At 42.8% G+C, this 21644-nt stretch overlaps 1 protein-coding gene and 1 long non-coding RNA gene across 5 annotated transcripts in view; both read right to left on the bottom strand.

Moving 5' to 3' along the window:
- LOC111541648 overlaps positions 1-18511 on the bottom strand; it is a 28577-nt gene extending 10066 nt beyond the window's left edge. Inside the window, exons 1-2 of the long non-coding RNA XR_002731335.1 lie at positions 18464-18511; positions 15493-15602 (exon numbers count right to left, since the gene is read on the bottom strand). This is a non-coding gene — a long non-coding RNA (uncharacterized LOC111541648). The remainder of the gene's footprint in view (positions 1-15492; positions 15603-18463) is intronic.
- The window catches only part of ARL15 (ADP ribosylation factor like GTPase 15), a 460776-nt gene extending 439627 nt beyond the window's left edge, over positions 1-21149 (bottom strand). For all 4 annotated transcript variants that reach the window (XM_023210547.3, XM_023210548.2, XM_023210549.2 and 1 more), the window contains exon 1: positions 20992-21149. In XM_023210547.3, coding sequence (XP_023066315.1) covers positions 20992-21039 — 48 coding nt within the window. In that variant the 5' untranslated portion in view covers positions 21040-21149. The remainder of the gene's footprint in view (positions 1-20991) is intronic.
- Between the last annotated feature and the right edge of the window lie 495 nt (positions 21150-21644).

Raw genomic sequence — 21644 nt, 5'->3', positions numbered from 1 at the left:
TAAACTGACAAAGTTTTAGTCTACATTATATAAAATTATATCAACTACCACTCAACTTTTTTTTTTGAGATAGAGTCTTGCTCTGTCACCAGGCTGGAGTGCAGTGGCGTGACCTTGGCTCATTGCAACCTCCGCCCACCTCCCAGGTTCAAGCGATTCTCCTGCCTCAGCCTCCCGAGTAGCTGAGATTACAGGTGAGTACCACCACATCCAGCTAATTTTTCTATTTTTAGTAGAGACGGGGTTTCACCATGTTGGCCAGAATGGTCTCAATATCCTGATCTCATGATCCGCCCTCCTTGGCCTCCCAAAGTGCTGGGATTACAGGCATGAGCCACTGTGTCCGGCCTCACTCAATATTTTAATATTCAATAATATTTAATATTTTTAATGCTGTTATAATGATAGGTATCTACTGTGCCATGCATTGTCCATTAGGCACTTAGGAGCAAAATTAATTAGAATCACAAGGAAAATTACATTTATTCAATTATCGAGTATGAATTCATCTTCCATTCCCTATGTTCCATTCCTTTTCAATATAATTAAATGAGCACAACTTTTCAGCACTGTCCTTCTACTAAAACCTTAGAAATCATTGTTTAGGGATTCTTCCATTGATTTATCTTTTTAAGTCACTTCTTTGGGCATGATACCTACATTGTCAAATCTATATTTAAAGTCCTCAAAATATTCAAATGACCAAGTCCTTTTACTGAATCAGTACTTCTACATTAACTCACAAAAATTACTGTACTGCCAAGAAAAGGCTGACTACAGGAGAATGTGTAGTCATTTAAACAACCATTTAAAGGTTCAAAAAGATTTCTATTTGCTTATTAATTAGACAATCTCAACTTTTCCTCTTGTTTTTCTGACTGTGGAGGGAAAAGAAAGGTAAGCTTTGAGGTTAGACAAACCTGAGTTTGAACCATTCAAGAAGTCACGTTAGAAAACTCATCCAGCCAAGGACAGACAGTCCTTGGTTTCCATGGGGGATTGGCTCCAGGACCCTCTGCAGATACTAAAATCTGTGGATGTTCAAGTTCCTATAGAAAATGCTGTAATATTTGCATATAACCTACACATATCCACCCGTATACTTTAAATCATCTCCAGATTACTTATAATACCTAATACAATGACAACGCTGTGTAATTATTAGACTGTATTTTTTACTTTGTATTATTTTTTACATTTTTTGTTCAAATATTTACAATTTGCAGTTCATTGAATCTGCAGATCTAGAACCTGCAGATACAGAGGGTTGACTATAATAATACTAAAGCTACTAACTCTATTGAATTAAATAAGCAAGCATCAGGTGCTTAGCAGAGGGAAGATAATTTCTCACACCTAGTGAATCCAAAGCCAAGCCACCCACATCTACTACTGGAATGTGGATGAGTCTCCTGAACAGGTCCCACTAGTTCCCATCTGATCCCTGTATAATCCATCCTCCACTCAACAGCCAGAGCAAGTTTTCAACATGCAAATCTGGTGTTATCACCTCCTGCTTAATCTCATAGTTTAAGAGCAATCTTAACAGAAACCCAACTCCCAGTCACAACCGCCAGGCCCTAGGAAATCTTAACTGGGCTCCCCTGGGGCTTGGGTTCAGAGCCAATTTCTTTGAGCCACTCTTTAGTATCTGATACCCCAAGCTCTGAGATTCCTATGAGCAACTATACCACTGTCTCATACTTGCTGAGGACAAATAGCCCTAGTCAATACGCTCAGGGAACTACCTGGCATTTTCTGTAAGTCCCAGGGATCCCTGTGCCCAACTCAGGTGGTAGTATCTACCTACTTTTGTCCCCAGGGACCCACCCTATTTCCCTTTTCTTTTTCAAGGGATTCCACTTTTTCTTAAGTCTTGTAGATTTTCTCCTTACCCCTATCCCTAAAGCCTAGCTGCCAAGTGGCACAAGCCCTCCCTCCCTTCCTTGCTGTTATGTTCTTGCTTCTCCAAAGGTGTGCACACGGCCCTTCTTTATGAATGCGTTTTAGTGCTAAGGACTAAAGGGAACAGATATGTAGAGGGTGATATAAAAATCTAACAACTAAAGGCAGTATAGTCATTGCCTATGTTTCTGACGTGTCGTGTGGATAAACAAGCCACTGAAACACCTGCCCTCCACCTATTATCAGCAAGCGGATCTCTCCAAAGCCCTCCCTTCACTCTCAAACCAGAAGGTTGAATCACAACCCATGAACCAGGTGAGCTATAGCCCCTCGTAAGTCCACTCCTTTCAGACGAGCAATTTGCATTTCTGAGGGCAGAGTTTCTATTCAAGCATTTCATTAACATGGTGAATAATGTCTAGTAACTATACCTATAGAAATCGAGTAGAATCACACACAATTCAATTTAAAAGGACAGCCTTATCTTACAAGTCACAAGAGAAGCAAAAAAAAAGGCATTTACTAAGGTTCTACTATGCACTAGGTATTTTTATACTGTCATCTCACTCAGTGCTCACAATGTAGGTATTTCCAGACCTATTTGTCATATGAAAAAAAAACTAAAGGATACTAGCCTGAGGCTAGTAAGTGGCAGAACGTAGACTACTGCCTAGGTCTAATTCTAAGCCAGTCCTTTTCCAACTCTGCAACCCCACACGGTGTTGCAAAGAGACAGTTGGATATTCAAGAAATACTTTTAAGTAGAAATTGAATTTTAATTAGAGACTGAAATGAGAAACAACATATTCAAACATACTGTATATAAAATTTTAACACACTGGAAACCACCCACGCATAATTCATGCTGCCAGAGTAACTTGGAGTTGGGGGGAGAGATCAAGCCTCACGATAAAACCTATGTTCTGCCTCCTGACTGAAGATCAGCTCAACATTGCACAGTGAGCTACTTTCCAATCTGTAACATTTGCAACTACGATTCTGTTGGAATCCTGTTCTTCCTTGATGCTACACCAAAAAGAGAACAAAATGCAAAACCAAATAAACTATTTGATAAGCCTTCAGTTCTCAACCATGTCTAAATGCAGTTTTTGTGTTCATCAAAACAGCTTCATTGTCCTCACTGATAATATATAATAATAATAAACATATAAGGAAATATCATAAACATATGCTTATAAAAAGTCAAATATATTAAAATATCACTTGTTTAATAGTTTTGCATAAAATTAATTGGAAAAAACTCCACTGCCTAAACGACAAGAAAAGAAACATGTTAGTTCCTCCCCTATACCACAATGTTTTCTCAAATAACTCATAGTAAAGTGAAGAGAGATTGGCTGATACATTAGGACCAATCTAGAAGGAAAAAGTTGAAAGGAACTTTGCATCTACTTGAACCTCTCACTCAGTGCATGAACTCCTTTCTATGATGTCCCTAACAAGCAGGGAGCCAGCTTCTGTTCTGTCATTTCCTACTCAAGGAAGATGAACAAATCTTAAGAGAATTCTTCTTTACCTGAACCAATACCTGGCCTTCCTGTGATCTTGACCTGCTCAGACTCATAGAAGACATTATGCCCTTCAAACAACTAAAGCTACTGATTAGACCATCCTTTTATTATTATTATTATTATTTTGAGATGAAGCCTCACTCTGTCACCAGGCTGGAATGCAGTGGCACGATCTCAGCTCACTGCAACCTCCACCTCCTGGGTTCAAGCAATTCTGCCTCAGCTTCCCAAGTAGCTGGGACTATAGGCGTGTGCCACCCACACCAAGGTAATTTTTGTATTTTAGTTTCACCATGTTGGCCAGGCTGTTCTTGAACTCCTAACCTCATGTGATCCTCCTGCCTCGGCCTCCCAAACTGTCTTGCTCTTCTTTAAAGGTTCTCCCCAAGTCCAAAAGCCAAAACTCCAATGCCAATGAAAAATATCATGCAATAACCCAGTGGCTGGCAAATTACAATCTGTGGGAAAATCCAGTCCACTGCCTGGTTTTGCCAACAAAGTTTTGTTGAAACACAGCCACATCCATCTGTCTGTCTATTATCTATAGCTGCTTTCAGACTACTAAGTCAGAGTTCAGTAGTTGAAAGAAAGATGTATGTATTTTACGTTCAGTGTTACAGGCTACAGTCTCAGTAGTTACAAGGGTCATCCCTGTATTATTTAGGATGCCCAAATGCCTGCCAACCATTAAGCTCCCAAAAAGTATTTGCTGAGTAAGGAAAGTCAGAAAAGGAAAGAGGATGGTTAGGAAGAAGGGAAGGTAGGGCTTTTCTTCTCCCAAAACTAACTGAAATCCAGCCTTATAGAATACTTCAAAACCTGACAGATCCTTGTCTTGCTGCAAGATCTTTTAACACAGGGCTACACAGCAGAATTAAAATTGAGGACCTAAAGTGACTATGTTTCATTTCAGGCAAATAAACACTGATTAAAATATCATTTAATAAAACAAAAGTCCTGGTTAATTTTGAATGCATGGGAAAATACTACTCAGACTCAGTGTTAGAAGCATATGTATTTGTTATTGTTGCTACTGCTTATTGTCTTAATATCACTCACTGCAATTATATAAAGCAATTGGGATACATAATCTTTCCCTCAGATGAACTCTTATACACTCTGGATTTGGGGAAACAGAAAAAGAACTGCTTTAAGACAGATGAGGAAAAGACTGAATCATCAGTGAGCTTACTATAACTCTTGATTCTTCATCTCCTTCATGTTTTAATAATCACTCATTTTTACGATGGTTTATTCAAGACAACCTTTGTAGAAAGTATTAAAATATGCATCACATCTTGCATAGCTTTTATAATTTCAACTTTTTAAGCAACTTGTTTCATTATACTTTTGTTCTCTTACAAAGAATCTGATGTGAAGTAAGAATTAGCAACTCAAGATCTTTCTCAACATAGAACCAAAATTTTTACTGAGTCCATTTTATGAAACTATTCCAAGTGAATATTAAGCTCACATAATTAATCATTTATGATAAAACCAGAAGAACTCAGAAGACATGAAATGGAAAATATTCACCTAAGGGTATTAACAAAGATCCCCAGTATAGTTAGGTATTCTGCCCAAATAATGACATAATTAAACTAAAACATCACTAGCACAGGAATCTCAGAATGTACAAAAATTGCAGCCTGCATCCACAGAAATAATAAGGAGGGGCTGCACTCCAGGCTTAAAAAGTAATGCTACCCACAGCCCATGGCCAGGTCAGTAGGGACTCTGAAAGAGTCTGGAAGTGCGAAGGAAACCTAGGAGCAATCGAGTGATCCCATCTAAATGACCCAACCTTTAAAATACACATAGAAATCCCAAGAAATCATAGCAAAAAGTATGTTACGCTGAAAAAAATTACTGGTGAACAATATAAAATATACATTTCTATACAAAATGAAACAAAGAAAGGAATCCAATAATCCCAAGAGGTTTTCTACTTTAGCCCAGTGACTTGAAAAAAGAACCAGTCTCATTCAGGAAACATTCAAAATGACCAAGAACAGCAACATTACCCAATAAATCGTCTCAATGCTCCTTCCTCTACCATACCCTGCCTCTCAGAAAACATTCATACAGGAAGAAGGGATAAAAGAGCTGGCCAATAAATCACATGCTCTGCTTCTCAAAAGCAGAAACTTGACTTTCAAATTGTTGGACTCCAACGAAATAGGAACTGAAGGCTCCAAACAATAACAGAATTCCAGAGTAGCACCTCAGAAAACTCGTCTAGTCAGTTCAAAGTGAGTCGGCTGGTGTGGCCAAACACAGATAACAGCTGTAAGCAGAACTGGCCTGAGGAGAGATGTGGGCCACCCTCTTCCCTGCCAGGGCCTTTCATCCTGTGAATCAGAAATAGCCACCACTTAAAACACCAGCAAGCAGCTGCAGTGTCTTTAACCCAGTTACCCTACACTATGCTTATTAAGCAGAGGCAGGGAGATTTTTGAAAGGCTGGTATGGAGAAAACGAATCAAAATGGAGTTAAATCTTTTTGGTGACAACAGTACCATAAGTCTTTGTTTTACATACAAACACTTTTCTAGTACTTAACAGAATTAGGCTCTCTTTTAAATGCTTTATATATACATTAACTCAGTTCTGTGGGGTAGGTATTTAATACTATCGTTACACCCACTTTGCATAGAAGGAAACAGGCACAGAGGCTGCAGAGCAGGTAAGTCACATGGCTATAATGCAAATGCAGGCAGTCTGGCTGTGCCCCTAACCATCATTATGTGCAGCATCTCAGTCCAAACAAATATTTACTCAGCACCTGTCATGTGTACTTGTGCTAGGTTCTGCGCATATTAAGAGGCCTGCAACCCAGCCCTGCACTATGCCACAATGTGCTCTGTCCTATAACACAGACAGCAACAAAGGCCCGAGGCAGCGTCATGGCTAGCACATTAGGCACCTCTGTGCCAGTTCACAATGGGTATCTGGGCAAGCCAAGCAGGGGCTGGATTTCAGCCCCACTTGCCCCCTTGGCCAGGCACTTTTGTGCAGTGTCTAACAGGCCTCACTGTCTAAGGCAGCCCTGCAGTGGCCCTGGAAGGACCCTGCATTCTGTTTTGGTAGTGAAAGGTTGGGAGAAGAGAAGTTTAAATAATGGGAGGAGAGAAAACTAAAAATGATTTCCACAATATTATGCTCCTGATCATTTTAATTAGGTAGAAGTCAGGATCACAGAGCCCATTTTAGTTTTACTAACAATGCATCCAGATTACTATACAATTGTTCCAGACATAATATATGAGGGCTAACCTCACAAACTGCCCTAACAAAACAGCCGTAAGCAGGCTGCCCACAACAAAACAAACTCCAGAACTGCCTGTGACCAGATTTCAGTCCTGTTGGAAAGGCCTCGGCCTGGGCCATCTTCATTAGCTTCCGGACTCAGCACTTCAAACTATGAGTTCTCTGCCTTGGGAACCTGAAACTGGCAGGACTCAAACCCAGGGACCCCTCCAAAGAAATCCAGCCCTGTGATAGATCCAGACAGCAACTGAGTCTCCTGAGGGGGTCCAGTCTGCCCATTCACCAGGAACCAGAACTCCCCTGGAAGTGCAACCCCTCTTAGTAGAAAAAAATAGGCCAAGAGTCTTAAGAATCCAGTAATTGAGCTGTGGGTTTAGTAATCTGAACGAGGACCCTCTGTAGCACAATTAACCTGGGCCTAATCTTCTCCCAGCTCCCTAAACCAGGGAACTGCTAGATGCAATAACATCTTTCATGTTAAGGTCATCCTTACTGTACACTGCTCTGTGCCTCCCTTCCAATAAGCCCATCTCACACCAGTACCCGCCCTCCCCAGCCTTTCCATAGAACCCTCTGCCACAGTGGTGGTGGTGCATTAACTCTGCAGTACTCATTAGGAAGAAGGGCTTTGGAGCCAGATTTCTTGTGTTTAAGTCCCAGCTCTGCCTCTTAACTTGCTGTATTTCCTTAATCAAGTTCCTTATTCTTTCTACATCTCAGTTTTGACATCGGAAAAATTGAGATGATACTGCTAGCACCTACCTCACAGAGTTGGTTTCAGGATTCAATAAGTAAAGCCCTTAGAAAGTATCTACCAATATAAATACTGTGATTGATTTTTTGCTATTACGAAGAACAAGAAGAGGCAGGAAAGAAGGAAGTAACAAGCACTAACCTAAGAGTATGTGTATTATTTCAGTTACTCTTCACAGCAAATCCAAGAGGAGGTTCCTCTTACTGTCCTCACTCTACTAATGAGAAAAGTGAGGCACTGAAAAGGCAACTAACTTGCCAAAGTTACACAGAATAGTTGGTGAAGCCAAGGAGTTGGTGAAGCCAAGGAGTTCAACCCAAAGCCTGCAGCACTCAACCATGAAACAAACTCCTCTACATCCACAAAAGCTCTGTTAAATGTACCCTCTATCTTGTGGCCTAACTCAATCCCTTGAAACCACCCTCCCCCACTCTTGGGCCATGACCGTCCCACTCCTTTCAAGACTCAGGACAATACACTCTATCCAGTGTTCTCTACTGCTACTTGCTAATGATGTCAACCAACCCTGCCTCATTCACTAAGGATTTCTGATATCTGGCTCAGTCTTTCACTCAAACACAAGCCCTGCTATGGTCCTGGTGACTTCTTCCATGAGGATGATCCATCTGACACTTTGGCTGTATTTTCTCTGCTGCCTCGTGACCTCCCCATCTTTTACCTGCTGCCAGCCATAGCCGCACCCTGGGGCCTCCCCTTGGAGTCTACCTCTGCAGTCTTCAATTCACACCCCTATTGTCTGACCACATTGAACTTAGTTTCCCTCCAGTTTTCTGAGTTGTTACTCCTTACAACATTTATGGTTCAGCCTTATCAAGGTAACTGTCCCTTCCATCTTCTACTTTCTATTTGCTGTTCCTTCCTTCCCTTCCAATAACTCAGATCTCAGTCTATCATTTCAAACATTTTCTTACCAGTGTACTAAGTTTCTGCACCCCATTGTCTACCTATGGATTCACCTTAGATTAGGAAAAACCCTAACCCTTACCAATCTAATTGCCCACCTTCTTAAAACTACATCTAGACAGCTACAAAGGCTACAAGGAAAGAAAAAAGAAATCACACAACCATCTAAATGTGTACCAAGTCATGGTCTGTGACTTCAGCACCACACAACTACGAACCCTCTGTGTCCCTGGTCATCCTCAGCCCTCAGTCTTCACTGCAGCTTCTTCAATCCTCCTCAGCTAAAACCCCTACCTGACCACATTTCAGTCACTCTTGGCAAAACGACCTCACATGCTACTTCACCAGCACTGCGCCATCTCTAGTCCCATTTAAGGAAAGCCACCCCCCAACCTTCCTGCCCCTCCAGTTCCAGCCGTTTTTCTTCTCTTTCCTGGTGAATGTCTCACAAAACATTCATTGGAGCAGCATCATTTCCTCATTTCCCACTCCTCCACTAATCGGCACCCCCAGAAGGCCCATGACAGCCCTCTGGCCAAGGTCACCACTGACATGAATTCAGTGGTCATTTTCCAGTCATTATCTTCCATGATCTCTGGTCAACGTTTAACAAAATTGGCCACTTTCTCCTTTTGGAAAGTCTCTATCCTCAGCCTGCTTGACATTACACTCTCCAGGTTTCCTTCCAGCCCCTCAGTTCTCTTTCTCCCAGGCTCCTCTTTTTGGTTGTTGCTGGTATTTTCTTTCTTTCTTTCTTCCTTCCTTCCTTCCTTCCTTCCTTCCTTCCTTCCTTCCTTCCTTCCTTCCTTCCTTCCTTTCTTTCTTTCTTTCTTTCTCTCTTTCTCTCTCTCTCTCTCTCTCTCTCTCTCTCTCCCCCCTCTCCCTCTCTCTCTTTCTTTCTTTTCATTTTTTGTTTTGAGATGGGGTCTTGTTCTGTCACCCAGGCTGGAGTGCCATGGCATGATCATGGCTCACTGAAGCCTCAACATCCCAGACTCAGGTGATCCTCCTGCCTCAGCCTCCCAGGTAGCTGGGGCCACAGGTGTCAGATGGATCGTCCTCATGGAAGAAGTCACCAGGACCATAGCAGGGCTTGTGTTTGAGTGAAAGACTGAGCCAGATATCAGAAATCCTTAGTGAATGAGGCAGGGTTGGTTGACATCATTAACAAGTAGCAGTAGAGAACACTGGATAGAGTGTATTGTCCTGAGCCTTGAAAGGAGTGGGACGGTCGTGGCCCAAGACACGTGAATGCCACCATGCCTGGCTATCTTATTTTTTGTAGAGACAGGGGTCTCACTATGTTGCCCAGTATAGTCTCAAACACCTGGTCCCAAGTGATCCTCCCACCTTGGCCTCCAAAAGTGCTGAGATTACAAGCACATGCCTGGCTTGCAAGCTTCTCTTTGGTTCCTTTTCTTTTGGTGATCCCATAAAAGCCGCATGTGTTACTACATGCCAGCAGTGGCTGAGGCCATATGCATCCTCAAGTCTTTTCCTTTCCCACACAACTGAACCCTCATGCACGGCTATGGCTTCAGCTACCATCTAAGTGGTTGCAAATGTAAGCTCAGAAGTTAACCAGACCTAGGTTCAAATTCTGGCTCCTCCACATCTTAGGCACAACACTGAATTTCTCTAAGCTTCAGTTTTCTAATCTCTAAAATGATAATAGCAAATGTATATCATATAAATAACACTGAGCACTGTGCCTCCTGTAAAATATTAATAATATAGTTACAGTATGTAACAATAAATGTTAGCTATTAGCTTCTTTTGTTTTGTTTTTTTGAGACAGAGTCTCGCTCTGTCGCCAGGCTAGAGTGCAGTGGCGTGATCTCAGCTCACTGCAATCTTTGCCTCCTGGGTTCAAGCAATTCTCCTGCCTCAGCCTCCCAAGTAGCTGGAACTAAAGGCGCGCACCACCACGCCCGGCTAATTTTTTGTATTTTACTAGAGACAGGGTTTCACCATGTTGGCCAGGATGGTCTAGATCTCCTGACCTCATGATCCACACGACTCGGCCTCCCAAAGTGCTGGGACTACAGGCATGAGCCACCGCGCCCGGCCCTAGGTATTAGTTTTAACTACATCTCCAAATCTCACCTCTGAGTTTCCATTTACCTATGTGAAACCTCAAGTTGAATTACTGCACAAGCAGTTCAAACTCAGTCACTCTGAAATCAAACTTCTCCCTTTCCCACCCAACCTGCTATTTCTTCGGGATTACAGATCACAGTGCATGACCCCATTACCCACCTCAATACCTACAGTGGTTTTAAAACATGTCCAAAAAGTCTTCAACCTTCCTCCCACTAAGAGATATCTCTCTTCTGCCCTTGAACCTAGCAATGCCTTTCTGACTCTCTTGATGAAAAGAACACAGTAAAAGTGACACTGCATCGCTCTTGAGGATTGGGTAGAAAAGACCAGGCAGTTTCTGCCAGTTTCTCTTGGTACATTTGCTCTGTGAGCCTTCAGCCTAAATATGAAAAGTCCAGCTATCTTGAGGCCATCACACAGAAAGACCACATGAAGAGAGATGCCCCAGGGGGCCACCCTTGTCCAGCACCCAGCTGTTAAAATGTACCCAGCCCAGATGCCAGGCATGTGTATGAAGCCTTGAGGTGACCCCACCCTCCATCTGTTTACAACTTCATGAGGGATCCTGGATAAGAACTGCCTAGTTGAACCCAGTCAACCCCCGATTCACGAGTAAAATACATTGTCATTGTGTTAAACTATTGTTTTAAGGTGGTTCATTATTCAGTATTAGATAACCAGAACAATGCTCAAACCAAAAACCTAAGAATTAGCCCTGAGATCTATTCTATTGTCATCTTCCACATCCAATTACAAAATTCTGGCAATTCTTAAATGCTGCCTGAATCCATCTACATTTCTGCATCCCTCCCGCCCCTTCCCGGTTGTGAACACCATCATCTCATTTCTGGGTCAGGACATCTTCCTAACTAGTCTTGCTCCAGTCTGCCCTCCCTTTTTAATCCTTCTCTGCACTGCAGATAGATCTGACCATGTCATTGCAGGCAAACATTTAGGGTTTACATGACCCTAGCTGGGCTCTGCAGCTTCATGTCTAGCACTGCTCCAAACCCTGCTCCAAAAACACAGAACCCCTGGAGTTCCTTGAAGTCATGGGGTTACTCACCCCCAAATCTCCGCACAGCTATTCCTTTTGCCTGGCTCTGGCCCTGCCTGTCACTGGGCCAACTTTACTCATCTTCAATGTTGCAGATGTTAAAAGACTCCTCTGGGAAGTTCTCTTTGGCCCTGGAATCTAGGTTAGGTTCCCTTTCATGTGCTACTCGAGTCGTCTTTATTTCCCTCCAGATAGACTATGCTACTCCAAAATGTAACTGTTTATTTTTCATCGTACAGGAGCATAAGCACCTTGAGGGCAGACCAACGTCTTACTCACTCAACTTTTTTTTTTTTAGGGAAAAAAGCAAATTTAAAAAGATAGGACATTATGTTCCAATTCTGGTAAAATTCTTAAAGCACACAAAATGATACTATATATGGTTTACACCCACACGCATATATGATAAAAAGCCAAAAACATGCATGAGACTGTTACTTACTAACCTCGGGATAGTGGTCACCACTGAGAAGGGTGGAGGAGGAAGCATGCAGGGAACAGGAGTCTTTAGTTTCATTTAAAGATCACCAGAGTTTTGAAGTCAAAATGGCAAAATGTTAACACCTGTTCAATCAGGAAGGCAGGTACACAGAAGTCTGTTATATTATTTTCTGTACTTTTCTGAGTGCTTAAAATAATTCATAATTAGAAATAAAACTCTGAAAGAATTGTATTTCTGTTTAGCTCCCGACTCCATGTCTACACTGATTAGGAACAGGTATAGACCTCCAGTGCCTCAATCAATGGTCCTGGAATGCCTCCAGATTGTCATTCCCTTCTCCGAGAGAGAGAGAGGCCAGAGCAGCAGCTCTCCTGTTGAAAAAAGAATGCAGGGGAATCCCTTTTGGAGAGACATGGACACAATTAGTGGGATAAGTCCTCAACTCTGAAAGCAGCAGTCCAGAGGTCTAGGTACAGAGGAACTTGATAAATGAGAGTGGCTTGCAACTCTAGGTACAGAGGAACTTGATAAATGAGAGTGGCTTGCAAATGCAACTTTTCAGATGGTGAGTTACTATCAAAATCATGTAGGAGTGTTGGGCTCTATGAGCCACAGGGCAGAACACCTACCTTTATGCACAGTGAAGGAGAGAGTGGGTAATCAATGAAAATGAAATCAATGAGCAGACTCCCACCTCAAACACAAACCCATACAACTTTCCCAGTGGGAGCTGCACTGTCACTGAGTTCCCAGAGGGCCTCTCACAGGCAACCAGGTGACAGAAACAATCAAGTGACACCTCAATTTCCAGAATTGTTATCTATGGTTCGCACAGTCTCTCTCACTCATCTTCCCAATAATTATTAATTATAATAGGTAAGCAGCACCAAAGAATGCTCACGGCCATGGGCTTAGAATCAGACAAGCTCATACCCTGACCCTGACCCTCCCCTGGTTATGCAATTCTGGGCGACACTCAACCTTTCAGAGTCTCAAGTTTCCTCTTTTCTAAGTTGTCATGTCTTTGCAAGTCAGCAATACCTGGTTAACAGGACTATTGGGAGGATTAAATTTGGTGATCCAAGTAAAACACTCTGTACTGTAAATGGTACACAGTCCTGTATTTACCAGACACCAGACTAGATTCCAGTGATAAAATGGTGATTCAGATGGTCAGGGAACCAGCAATGATGCAGGTTATAGACTCAGATGCCAGCCATGTATTTAGTGCTAGAAATCTGAACTGGCCTTATAAATTGTGGGGCCCAGCGCAAAATGAAAACGCAAAGCCCTGTTCTAAAATTAAGATTTTTTTATTTTTCAGGATAGTGACCAAAGAGCAGTAAACCAAGCATAGGGCTCTTCTGAACCCAGTGGTTGCACGGCTGGGAAGCCAGCCCTACTAAAAGTAGATGTGCCTAGGTACTTTACAGACACTCAGAAAATGAGGGTCAACCAGAACTGGGCTTCTTAGACTCATCCAAACACCTGGGGCATTCGGAGAGACGACAGGGGAGAGCCACGTCATAACACAGGGGGCTGCAGGATCCAAAGTAAAAGCCCCTCAATAATTTAATTTGTGGGAGGTATCAGAGGAAATTCCCATTTCTTGTCACCTACAATAGTTACAAGACCTTCCCTAATAAGCTTTCCTTCTCTTTAGTCTACCTTAGAAATAAATCCTTTATAAAGTTAATACCATCAAGAGATTTTGTCCAGCTGAAGTCCAAAAGCAACAGGCTGCTTATAGTCTAGTGTCTGCTGGGAACAGCCGACTTCCCAGGCAGCACGTGGCAAAGGAACATAGCAGTCTCTGTACCTCTTCAAAAGAAACGGGGCTGAGCACGATGGCTCACACCTGTGATCCCAGCACTTTGGGAAGCTGAGAGAGGTGGATCGCTTGAGGTCAGGAGATCGAGACCAGCCTGGACAACATGGTGAAACCCCGTCTCCACCAAAACATACAAAAACTAACCACATGCCGATAGTTCCAGCCACTCAGGAGGCTCAGGTGGGATCATTGCTCAAACCTGGGAGGCAGAGGTTGCAATGAGCTGAGTGAGATCAAGCCACAGAACTCTAGCGTGGATGACAGAGTGAGACCCTGTCAAGCAAGCAGGCAACCAAGCAAGAAAGCAAGAGAAAGCAAGCAAGCAAGAAACAAACAAACTGGGGCTTGGGGCAGGTAGGAATGTGCCCCTGAAAGTGACATTAGGGGACTGAGTAAGGAGATGGCACCACTGCACTCCAGCATGGATGACAGAGTGAGACCCTGTCAAAAAAAAAAAAAAAAAAAAACAAGAGGAGAGGAAAAAAAGAACGAGGAGGAGAGGGGAGGGGAGGGGAGGAGAGGGTGGTGGGGAGGGGAGAAAAACGAAACAAAACAAAACTGGGGCTTGGGGCAGGTAGGAATGTGCCCCTGAAAGTGACACTAGGGGGCTGAGTAAGGAGGTTGCCTGAAAATCTGTATGTGGTCACCTGATGGAACATTAGATACTGAAGATCACCTCAGTGACTGTGACCAGGGTAAGGAGACTATAAGGCAGGAGTTCCCAGCACACAACATAGTTCTCTTCCTAGCCAGCCTTCTCTGTAACAATCACCTGCCAGAGTCCTTGGGGTCAAGGGCGCATCAGCCAGCCTGCTCATGACCACTGCTTTCTTTAACATAGCAGTGGTCAAGTACCACTTTTCTGTACCTGTTTACTTAAGAAGCAATATACTAAAAATTTTGAGTGCATCCCAACTGCTTTAACACCAAGCTGCCTGAGCCTCTGCCCAACACAAAGGAACTACTTGTAGGTAGAAGGCAATGAAGAGGGAGGGCCCTGGGCCACAAGCGCAGTTCAACTACTTGCTAGCTGTGTGAACTTGAGGAAATTACACAACCTCCCTGAGTCTCAGTGTAATGCTATTACACATGCAAAGCACTTAGAACACTGACACAGAGTAAGTGTTCAATAAATGTTAACTGATTTTGCCCTCCTAACTATAACTCATATGCTTATCTCCTCTCACCCCCCACCCCAGCACTGCCCACATGCCAACAAGCATGTGGCTTTGACATCTTTCAGAATGCAAGTCCCTGGAGGGCATGAATCAAGGTCCCTATGTGTCCTCTCCTAGGGCTCATACTGTTAGACTAGAGCCACAGAAGTTTGGGAACCAGAATTAACACCTTTGTAGAAAAGTTCCTACCTAATGGTATGGATTTGCTCAAAACATTTTTGCTAAGTGAACTCCATATATGGTAGATCTGTTTATTGTGCTCAGATAATTTTTTTATCTTATAAATTATTAAGAAAGGAATATTTAATGTGACTGCCTAATCCAGTCGACATTTAGACTAAAAAGTGTTTGACCTACATTATCACTTTACAGTTAGTCAAAATAAATACAACTTACAATGTTCATAGATATTCAGAGTTTAAAACAATGTACTTTTTTATCAATAAAGAAGTTCAGTTCACAGATAACTGAACATAATATGAAATCACAAATGTACCTTCACTCCTCTTTTCAAGTAGGATCCTTGACAATTTCATAGTGCCTGTGGGCTCTCCCCTTTGTAGCACATCATGGGTTTCTATTGTTGGTTAGTTAGCTGGTTTTTATCTGCAAATGGTGAGAAATTTGTGATGATCAACTCAATTCTCTGCAACATCTTCCCCACTGACACATATATTTTTATGATGGCAGATACAGCCTATAACCAAGAAACTAAATAGGCCAGGTCTACCAGTCTTTACAAAAAAAATCTTATTAAACTAACCTTATCAAATCTAATCTTATTAAATGCCAAACACTGGCCAGGCGCGGTGGCTCACGCCTGTAATCCCAGCACTCTGGGAGGCCGAGGCAGGTGGATCACCTGAAGTCAGGAGTTTGAGACCAGCCTGGCCAACATGGTGAAACCCCATCTCTACTAAACATACAAAAATTAGCTGGGCATGGTGGTGAGTATCTGTAATCCCAGTTACTTAGGAGGCTGAGACAGGAGAATTGCTTGAACCCAGGAGGCAGAGGTTGCAATGAGCTGAAATCACCCCATTGCACTCCACCCTGGGTGACAAGAGTGAAACTCTGTCTCATAAAAAAAAAAAAAAAAAAAAAAAAAACCCAACATGGTGCAGTAGTTTCCCCTCATCCATGGGGGATATATTCCAAGTCCCAGTGGATACCTAAAACCACAGATAGTACTGAGCTGTCATAGAACTAACTAACACAGCACATAGCACACTATATTTTTTCCTATACACACACACCTATGATGAAGTTTAATGTGTAAATTAGGAACAGTAAGTGATTAATAACTAATAATAAAAGTGAACAATTATAACAATATACTATAATAAAAGTTATGTGAATGTGGTCTCTCTCTCTCAAAATATCTTATTGTACTGTACTCACCTATTTTGAGACCTCGGTGGACCATGGCTAGCTGAAATTTTGAAAAGTAAAACTGGCTGGGAGGGTGGGGGCTACTATATACAAATGCAATGAATATTAATTGATAATTAGCATCCAAGACTTATCAACCATTTTTACTTGTCACATTTTCAAGTCTAAGTTTATATTTTAGTTCACAATAAAACACATAAAATGAGAGAAATGTACTAGAAAGCAAAGAAGCACATCAGAAACTACCCCCTCCCTATGTGCCTTACTTAACCTGTCCTGCCACAGGTTCCTCTAGAGCCACACACCTGCCAGTCCTGCAGCCAAGGAGGATATTATAGCTGAGGGCTCATCCTCCATGACTTTCAGGGCCATGCACAAATTAGGGGCTCCATAAATATTTGTTGAATAGATAAATTATTCAAATGGGTTTTATTTTCATAGCTTTTAAAAGAATCTTAAAAGAGTCTTGTGACTTCCTGACTGTTGCTTACAACTCCCAGTATTTCCACAAACTGAGACTAGTTTAAAAGGTATGTCAATACCACTAAGCAGTAACAGTCATTCTACAGGACGTATAAAAGTAACATCAGCAACATAATCACAATACATTAATGTCTTTTTTTGTGTGTCTTGAGACCAAGTCTCACTCTGTCGCCCAGGCTGGAGTGCAGTGGTGTGATCTCGGCTCACTGCAACCTCTGCCTCCCGGGTTCAAGCAATTCTCCTGCCTCAGCCTCCCAAGTTGCTGAGATTACAGGCGTGCGCCACCACGCCCAGCTAATTTTTGTATTTTAAGTAGAGATGGGGTTTCTCCATGTCAGCCACGCTGGTCTTGAACTCCTGACCTCAAGTGATCCACCTGTCTCACCCTCCCAAAGTGCTGGAATTACAGGCATGAGCCACCTCGCCCAGCCACACGAAAAGCAATGTACTGTTTACAAATGGCTTTCCCTCCACTATCTCATTTAATCATCATAGGTATTACAATTCTACCACTGTTGTTTTGATGGCACAAAGGGAAAAAAGGTTAATTCCAGATCAACCATCACATGAGTCAAGACAGAAAATTTTGAACTGAAAGGAATCTAGAAGTTGATCTTGTCCAACCTCCCAGGAAAACTCGAGAAATGTGTTTTGCTCTTTCATTTTAACTGGACTATTTTCTCCTACTTTATTCAAAAAGCTTTGCACATTGTGTTACTAGTTATACCTATGAGAAGAAAGAGTAAGATGCTGGTACTGCCTGTTGGGACAGCAGCTAAATGTTTACCCAAAAAACCTGGCAGATGTAAACAAGGCCTTTAAACCCCATCATGAAAGGGGAAAAGTTGTGTGCCCTTCAAGGAAGAATCACTCATCAACAGGAAAACAGAGATTTTTATGTTTAAATTGTCACCCCGGTTAAACGGATTATATCTTGATCATCTTCAGGTTAAGAGTAAAGGATACATCCTACATTCCCCAGAACAAAACACCTAATCCAAACAGATTTTATCTTGTCTCTGTTTAAAAACTGGTGAAAAAAAGCAGAATTTCCCTTTCCATTTCATATGCATCTGATTCAACAAATAAAATATCGGGCCCTAACTATTAATACATGCCAACAACCAAGTCAGGCACCGCACCAGGTGATACATCTAATTGATTAGGATTAGCAAATTTCTATTCTTTCCCTGGACTGAAATCAATAAAACTCCGTCTTAAATATTAAAGTACTCTCCCTGTCCCTCACCTTGACTGTCACTTCTGAGAACATTTGTTTTAAGAAATCAACAGCGACCTCGAAGATCAGTAGAGCTTCTTCATCTGTTTTAATAACTCAATCCTATTAAAAGGATTAATCCTGTTAAAAAAAAAATAGCACCTCCACCTTTCTCTCCCCTCTTCCTTTCCACTCTCCTCCAAATAAAAAGGTTAAGTGGTGACATCCAGCCCAAAGAACAATGAACAATACATACACACACACAGCTCTCTCTTCCAGTTTCCAACAGGAACAATACAAGACAGTCAAATACTGATTAAAAAGGAATGACACACACCATTATTCTTGTCAAGTGCATGGAAAGGGAACTTACTCTAATCCATTCAGCAAAATCTGGAGTCAAACTTGGAATGAAAGATGCATTTTTTTTTTTTCTGCAAGGTAAGTAAAAGAACTCAGGAATTTTTTTTTAATAAGATACCAGGTGCAAATAAAGTATTATTCCTCAGAAATAGGGCTTTTAATAAACACCACACAGAGTATGCATAAGCAAGCAAATCAATCCGAAAGGAAGAGAAGAATAACGTGTGGCACATCATTTTCTCTCAGTCGATAAGCAAAAGTGAACACAAAAAGGCCATCTCGGGAGGGCTAATTTTTTGTTTTGAGATGGTTTTTCTGTTTGTTTCCATCCAGTTAAATGCTAAAGAATTTTCTTAAATCTTTTCACAGGGGACACTTGGCACACTCACAAAAACTAAACTGTTTCCTTTAAGATTTCTTTTCTCACCTCCAAAGAGTAGCCAGTGGCTTTTATGGGGTTGGTCACTGCACTTGTGAATTTTAGACGGATAAAGTGGCAAAATAATGATTTTTTTAAAACATAAAAGTAAAACTAAGATGTATGGCAGGTAAAACTTTCTAAAAAGCCAAGTCAAATTTAGGGCCTGCTGATTTTGACACAAAGCTGTTAGTAAATTGGCAAAGAAATGAATCTGCTTTTAGGGTAACCTTGAGCCCAGGGAAGATAAAAAAGCCAAGTCAAAGTTGTGACCTGTTGATTTTGACACAAAGCTGTTAGTAAATTGGCAAATAAATTAATCTGCTTTTAAGGTAACCTTGAGGCCATAAACATTCATCCACTCACCTTAAGACTATGCCTATCTAGAGGTTAGCCTGAGTAATTAACCAGAGTTATCAATTTTGTTTTCACTAATCATTTTGATAGGTTTGACACCTCAAAGACGGCTTTGTGATACAATTTATAAATTTAAAACACATTCAGAAAATAAAGAAAATAATAAAATGTCAGAACCACCTGATTTTCTTTTTTAAAAACTATTTAAGTATTCAAAATTAGCTTTTAGTAGTACAGGTAATGTCACTCTTTTCTACTTGGTAATTATCCCAACAAACTTTAGCTTTAATTTACGCAGACTGCAAGACAAAAACCATGTATTGTAATATATAAGATAAATTACAAATTAAATCAGTTATTTAACTTAGAAAACAACCTTCTGGACACTTTGGCCGCTCTCTTAACTTACAGGGCACCTTGTATTGTGAAGAATGTTCATAATCAGACAACCCCTTTAACCAGCCACAGTACTGAGTGAATAATATCCCTTTATCACAAAGATAAAGGAAGTTACTGCCATCAACAAATGAACAACAAAACAGAACTTGAACTCAGAATTTTAGATTCAGCTCCATTCACAAGGCCATGCATTAACTGCAATCACCATCCTTTCCCACCAAGACCATCAAGCTCTGAAGCATTAGGAGAAACATTTTCTTTATGGACACTAAAATAAGCCCAATACACAGATGACAGTACAAAGCCGGTTCGGCGTTTCTTGGCCATCAAAGCATGCACAGACTTTCTCTGTAAAGCCTTAAGTGTAATTCCTAGAAGGCACTGGCAAATCTCTGCCAGGCAGAGACTCTGCAGTCGAAAACCGAGTGCATGTGCTCAACAAGATGACAGGAGGGTCAATGTTTCTAACCGTCTACTTCAACTCTGCATGGCAATAGCGGTTCTGCCCAACATGGTAAACACAGTAATCACATAGGATCAAACACAGTCCCTGTAAATCAGGATCCCCTTAAACGCAAACAAGCAGCTCTGGGGAAACATAATTTCTGCTCGCATAATTCCACTAAGACACACACAGAAGTCCATTTTTAAAATGATGTTCGGTCCCAGTACTGTGCTGACACTTTTCCCACCTAAACTTCTCAGCACAAGCCTGGCCTAAACAGCCGGGTTCCAATCCGTGCACAGTGGAACAGCGGCACGCACCCAAGACCGGAATGGTGGGGCAATACCTGTCCCTACTCAGTCCTGTTCGGACCAGCCTGAGAGGTACTTTAGACCCGTCTGCTTTATGGTAATGTGCTTTTAAAACCCCGCCACGACCGAGGTCATAGCTTTAGAGATTTAATAACAATCAAATGACCAGGGCTGCTGGGCACTTAGTGAGCCATTCTGGTTATGGCTCTTTAATAGCACCTGGAGTTCTGCTCCAGGGAGAGCGGAAAACTCCCGCTCCCCCGGAAAGAAAGTCCTCTGCGGAGAGCGCAGAGGGAAGCCAGGAAACCGATCGCGGGCAGGGGACGCGCCGCCGCAGCCGCCCCATCTCTCAAGCAGCCCCAGCGCGACCCTCGCCCCGCAGCCGTGCTGGCCCAGGCCGCACTTTTACCTGTCAGCTCCACCACCCAGCCGCCCTGGAGGCTGCCCCTCCGAGTCCAGGGCACGGCTTCCGAGCCGGCTGCGGGAGAAAGAACCCCAGAGGCATCCTATCCCAAAGAAAGAAAGCAAAAAGGCTGCTCCTCAAGGCAGGGGGCCATCGGGCACGCCGAGATCCGAGAGGCGACATGCCACCCCTGCCATGCACCTACCAGATAATCCATGTACAGAAACGCCTCAGTTATCCGGAGATCAGACATCCGGCAGCCTAAAGCATCCGGAACGGCTCCGAACCCGGAAAAAAAAGCAGCGTCTCTGGCTGCGAGCGAGCAGCTCCTGTAAAAGCCAGCAACAGCGAAAATAGCCGAAAGCAGCCGACTAGCCGGAGATTACACAAGGGGCGCGGCGATTGGCCAGGCGGGAGGGCAGAAGGAAAGAGGCGCGCTCATTGGCTGCGGCGCCTATAAAAGGCAGGCCCCAGTCGGTGGAAAGAGAGAAACGCGGGAGCGGTGGGGGGTACCCGTTAGTGTTCGCTGAGCGGAGGAGCCGGGATTGGGCAGTGCGGCTGGGGTGGGGACGGTGCAAGCGGAAGAAAGAGCCAAGAGAGCGGAAAAGCGACTGGTGCTGTCGCCGCCCGAGTTTTGTGTTTCCACAGCTTCCCAGTTGGGTACAGCGAAGCCGAACTCCGTGTTCCCGGGCTGGAGAGCCTTGGTGTCCCCGCCTACCCCCAGTAGGAAGCGAGCGCTGTAACGTGGGAGGCGTGGTCGCCACTGATCATCTCTCTCCCCCGAGACCCTTCCTAAAGGCTTTGCCGCCGCGAGACGGCACCACCGGGAAAGAAGTGTGTGGAAGTGTACCCCGTAAA

The sequence above is a fragment of the Piliocolobus tephrosceles genome, chromosome 4 (genome assembly GCF_002776525.5).
Source record: "Piliocolobus tephrosceles isolate RC106 chromosome 4, ASM277652v3, whole genome shotgun sequence".
Taxonomy (NCBI): Eukaryota; Metazoa; Chordata; class Mammalia; order Primates; family Cercopithecidae; genus Piliocolobus; species Piliocolobus tephrosceles.
This window is presented reverse-complemented; position numbering and strand designations above follow the sequence as displayed.